A 6000-nucleotide genomic window follows, 5' to 3' on the forward strand; every position below is an offset into this window, starting at 1 on the left:
AAACCACTGGCATACAACCATCTTATCTTAGACAAAGCTGATAAAACAAGCTCTGGAGAATGGACACCCTATTTAGTAAGTGATGTTGGAAAAACTGACTAAACATATGTGGAAGAATGAAACTGGATCCTCCCCTCTCACCATATACAAAAATAAACTCAAGATGGATTAAAGATTTAAATGTAAGACCACAAGCTATTAACATTCTAGAATAAAGCATAGTAAACATCTGATCATCAGTGTAGGCAATGATTCCATGACCAAGGCCTCAACAACAAAAGGAGCAAAAGACAAAACTGAGAAGTGGGACCTAACCAAACTCAAGAACTCCTGCACAGCAAAAGTAACCATCAACCAAGTTAACAGACAACCTACAGAATGGGAGAAAATATTTGCAAACTATGCACTCAACAAAATTCTAACCTCCAGAATCTACAAAGAAATCAAACAAATCAACAGGAAAAAAACTAATAACCCTATTAAAAAGTGGGCAAATGACATGAACTTCTCAAAGGAAGACATACCAACATATGAAAAAATGCTCAAAATAACTAATCATCATAGAAATGCAAATAAAAAGCACAATGAAATACCATCTCATACTAGTCTAGATGGCTTTTATAAAAAAATAAAACAGCAACAGATACCAGCAAAGATGCAGAGAAAAGGGAATACTTCTATACTGTTGGTGGGAATGTAAGTTAGTTCAACCCCTGTGAAAAGCAGTTTGGAGATTTCTCAAAGAATTAAAAATAGACTTACTGCTTGACCCAGCAATCCAACTATTGAGTGTATATCTAAAGGAGCACAAATCACTCTACCAAAAAGACAACTGCATGTTCATGTTTATTGCAGCACTATCCAGAATAACAAAAAGCATGGAACTAACCTAAATGTCCACCAATGGTGAAATGGATAAGGAAAATGTGGTACATATACATCATGAAATGCTATGCAGCCATAAAAAGAACAAAATTATGTCATTGACAGCAACACGAATGTGGCTAGAGATCATCATCCTGAGCAAATTATCACAAAACAGAATACCGTATGTTTTCCCTAATAAGCTGGAACTAAACACTGTACACACACGGGCACAAGGATGGGAACAACAAATACTGGGACAATTCTAGAGGAAGAGTTGAAAGTAGATAAAGGGCTGAAAACTACCTACTGGGTACCATGTCCACCACCTGGGTAACAGGTTCAATAGAAGCTCAAACCTCACCATCATGCAATACTTCTATGTAACAAAACTGCACATGTACTCCCTGAGTCAAAACAGAAAATGAAAAAAAGACAACAAATGAAAAAAAAATTTTCCTGTCCTGAAGTAACAAAGATATGCCACTGCTTTAGGGAGGAGGAAAGGAGGAGAAATAAGGGATGCAAAACCATCCACAGGGTACCATGTTCACCATGTAGCACGGGGCAGGCTCATCAGAAGCCCAAACCTTGCCTTCATTCAATATACCTACATAACAAATCTTCACATGTACCCCTGATTCGAAATAAAATAAAATAAAATAAAATAAAATAAAATAAAATAAAATAATGGTAAGCATTATTTTACTCAGAAACTAAACCTTTAGGACATAATTACATTTTTTCCTAGATTTAAGCCTACTAAAAGTATAATTTCTATAAACCCATGGACCTATAGTACAAAGATCTAGTTGGTATGGTAAACTTTGCTTAACATGGCCATATGGCTAGACTTTCTATCTCGTGTAATTAACTCAACATTGTTATAAATGTTTCATTTATTTTAAGAAACAATATTTAATGTGAACAAAACCTTAGTGTATACTGTACCTTCCATGCCTTTTTTTCCGTATCATAAATCCCTCCCAAATCTAACAATTGTCTTATCAATTCCAGAGGTGGCTGTGCTCCATACATATCTGGTACTGGCATATTCATATCATCAATAAATATTATAATCTTAAGAAACAAATGGTGTTAAAACATATTAATTAGTGCTATCTTTAAATTATGAATTCATAATATTAATTATGCTGTAGGGTAAGAATAAAACCTTATATAATAACATGTCTGTTTTTTCTATTAAAATGCAGCAGATCAAATTATACTTTGAAGATTTAATTTTAGAAAATAATAATGTTAAATCAGCTTAACAATTATAATACTGTAAGAAAGGGATTACGAGTAGTAAGAAACTGTCTGGGGGAATTGGGATTGGCAGTTGACAGAAACTGCCAGGTGAGGGAGAAACATGCCTCATCAACAAGGGTGCCTGTATAATCAACGTTTGTATACCTAACTCTGAATTGTACCCCACATCTTTATAATAAAATATATGTATATATAAAGAAAATGTTTTCAAAATAGCAGAAACTCTACTCACCTGCTCTAAACCTGTAATAATGGTCTGATAATTATTAAAAATGTAATTTTATGCTGGAAAAGGTAATGTAAGTGTGGTTATTACACAGGAATGTGGTTATTATTCATTCAACATTTACTTTTTGAGTGCCTACGAGAGTCAAGGTGCTGTTATTTACCTATTTATTTCATATGCACCCTCGTTTGGGGACAAGGGTCTCATCTAGAGCTAAACTTTTAAAATTCTGCTGCAAATGTTGTTGTCGTGAACAACAAGCAGAATATTCAGATAAATTTCCAATATTTAAACCTGTGTTACTTTCCACCTTTGAATGTACTACATGCTGAAGTGTACTAATTGTAACCTGTGTGTATTAGCTACTTTAGATTGTATTTATTTTTGTAAAAATATGTTTAAAATAGTCATTTGTTTTGAAATACCTAATTACTTAATTTGTAACTGTCAATATCATTTTTAGAATAAGACATTTTAAAAAATGATTTTAAAATTTTGAAAATTTCCTCTGTTTTGTATTACAAACCGATTAAGGTTTCTTTTGCTTGCATTTTGTTGGTGTGATTAGGTTGCTCAATTATTAGCCTTCCCCCAAATCCCTAAAGCTTACCCATGTTGGCAAAGACCCATGAAGCTCAGTTGAAATCAAGGAAATATGAAGCAAACCCTTAAAGGCTCTTGAAATTGAATTGAAACTCTTTAGAGACCCAAGCCATGGTCACAGGAATAAAAATGTGATAAAATGTACAATAACAAAGCAGCTGGCATTTAACCCATTTTCCAGTCTTCTTATCTTTGCTCAGATTTCAATAGTCTCTTTTGGCCTCAGGAGTTCTGAATCAGTATAATTCAACATGTTGGAAACTGAATTACATTAAATTGATAACCAAAGTTTCCATTATAAAGTGCATCTTCTAGGAATGCTCTAGTCTGTATGTTATATGTATATTTTTCTTTGGATTAGTATTAACTAAAATAAGTCAATTTATCACTTGAATAGCATAAGAACATTTAATAGGTATGAGAGACATTTTACCCTGTTGTTTTTTGGTGCTCCAAGAGTATCTTTAGTTCTTCTTATTAACTTCTTAAGAATCATCTCCTTAGTTTTGGCAGCTGTCATATTGGCGCTAAAATTTATTGTAGACACTATGACTCCTTTATTATTTTTAAGTGAACTTTTACCAGTTCTAACTTCTGGCTTTTTAGTAGGATTATCTATTATGCCAAATATGGAAATAAAAACAACTTTAGAACAATTTAGGCGTATTTTTGCTTTATTTTAAGGAGTCAAGAAATTTGAAAAAATACATAATTTTACTATATTGTTGTCATTTTCAAGAAATTACTCTGCTAGAAGGAACACCAACTTTGGGATATTTCTTTACTTTTTCATGATAGACAGTATATCTTTGCAACCATAGTCAAATGAAACAATAAGAAAGTTTGGAGAATTCTCTATTCATTTATGCACGATAGACACATATAACTTTTTAAGATCTAAAAGCAGCATGAAGCTGTGTGCACCAAAGGCATCAAAGTCAGGGCCTATTCTCTGAGTGAGGATCATCCAGAGGGCTCTTTGGGTCGGTGCAATAGCAACTTAAAGGCAAACTAAACAAACAAAAAACCCTCTCTTCTGGCAAGAGTATTGTGGTCTGGCTTCCTTTGCTTTTCCACAGCTACCTTTAGGTCATTCCATCTTTTTCCCTTGAGAAATGAAGTTGCTGCTCCCAAAACTACTGAGTTAGAATTTTCAAGGATGAGGCTCCTGAAACTCCATATATATTTCTATTGTATGACCTGATTCGAGAATTCCTACAGAATCATAATTTTCTATTGCACTATGTCTAAAAGCATGAAAAAAATAGGATAGAGAGATATTACCTTCAGTTACTTCTAGACTTAGTCTATGGTTCCATTGATATAATAAAACATCCCTCTACCATAACCATTCTATTTTTTGAGTAGGGTAGAAAATTATGAGAGGGTATGGGATATTTTTCAGGACTTATTTTATTTCCTTTTTTTGAGTTGGAGTCTCACTCTGTTGCCCAGGCTCGAGTGCAGTGGCACGCTCATGACCACTGCAGCCTCAACCTGCTGGGCTCAGACGATCCTTCCGCCTCAGCCTTCTAAGTAGTCAGAACTACAGGTGCGCGCTACCATGCTCAGCTAATTTTTTTATTTATTGTAGAGACGAGGTCTCACCATGTTGCCTAGGCTGGTCTTGAACTTGTAGGCTCAGGCAATCCACTCGCCTTGGCATCCCAAAGTTCTGGGATTATAGGCATGAGCCACCATGCCTGGCCTTCAGGATTTATTTTAAATTACCAATTGGAATTCTCATTTTGAGATTTCTGAATATATTAGAAATTACATGCATACATATGGTTAAGATAGAAAAGTTTTCAAACTGTATTGTAATACATACCTGGACTTCTAGTTGCTGTCTTATGAGTTTCAGAAATCAAGATGCTGATATTCTGTTTAAAGCTATTGGAACAAAATGTATTAAGGTTTCAGTATTATTTACTATAATAGCTGTATTACCAAAATTAAGAAAGAGAGATATATTGAGAGAAAGTAACAGCATGCAATTTATTTCACTTCTATCTCCTACAAGAAAACAATTTTTTTTGGTTTGAAATTTTACAGATAAAACCAGCCTTGCCATTAGAATTGATACCAACACAACAAAATATGGGCTTGCTTCAAAACAAAACAAAAACAAATTGGGCAAATTCCTAGGATGCCAGACTATTGGGTATTTTCTCTGAATAGTAAGCTATTACCTCCTTTGTCCCTTTATAAAATACATTTTACCTTATGGATTACCCAGCAAAAGACCCATTCACCTTTATTTTGATTTTGTTTCTAGGTGTTTGCTTTCTTATGTTTAATTGAAAACAGTTGTCTTTCCCTATGTTAAAACTCAATTCAGTTTAAATATTGAGCATACAGCAAAACTTATTTTTCAGACTCCATTATTCATGATATTTAAAGAATAAGTCTTATTGTATTAAATGTTTCAAAATAATTTCTTTGAATTTTAAGGCCTTATTTATTTGTTTATTTATTTATTTTGAGTTGGAGTCTCACTCTGTCACCCAGATTGAGGTGTAGTGGCACACTCCCGGCCACCGCAGCCTCGACCTGCTGGACTCTGGTGATCCTTCCACCTCAGCCTTCCAAGTAGCCGGAACTACAGGTGCGCGCTACCACACCCGGCTAATTTTTTGATTTATTGTAGAGATGAGGTCTCGCCAAGTTGCCCAGGCGGGTCTCAAGCTGCGGGCTCAGGCAATCCACTCACCTCGGCCTCCCAAAGCGCGGGATTACAGGCTGAGCTACCCAGCCCAGCCTTAAGGCCTAATTTAATTGTAATAGGATTATTTTCCAAAACCATTAATGTAAGATGTATATGATGGCGACCTGGACTAAAAGTGATATTGGAAAAAGAGAAGTAGAGGAAGTCAATATATATGTGAAGATAGAACAGACTCTCTAGTTGAAGATTGAATGTGGACCATGGGAAAATGGTACACACGAGTTGGGAGGAATCACATGGACGGATCATTAGACGTGGACTGGTGAGAAAACAGGGAAATTCAAGGCTGACTCCTAAGTCTCAGGCT

The 6000-nt window shown here is 34.9% G+C and overlaps 1 protein-coding gene across 1 annotated transcript in view; it reads right to left on the reverse strand.

Moving 5' to 3' along the window:
- The window catches only part of DNAH14 (dynein axonemal heavy chain 14), a gene marked incomplete at its 5' end in the record, with an annotated part of 163809 nt that extends 158951 nt beyond the window's left edge, over positions 1-4858 (reverse strand). Inside the window, 3 exons of the mRNA XM_008072496.2 lie at positions 1816-1944; positions 3399-3580; positions 4797-4858. Of these exons, the coding sequence (XP_008070687.1) occupies positions 1816-1944; positions 3399-3580; positions 4797-4858 (373 nt within the window). The remainder of the gene's footprint in view (positions 1-1815; positions 1945-3398; positions 3581-4796) is intronic.
- Between the last annotated feature and the right edge of the window lie 1142 nt (positions 4859-6000).

The sequence above is a fragment of the Carlito syrichta genome, unplaced genomic scaffold, assembly GCF_000164805.1.
Source record: "Carlito syrichta isolate Samal-C Ts95f unplaced genomic scaffold, Tarsius_syrichta-2.0.1 Scaffold315294, whole genome shotgun sequence".
NCBI lineage: Eukaryota > Metazoa > Chordata > Mammalia > Primates > Tarsiidae > Carlito > Carlito syrichta.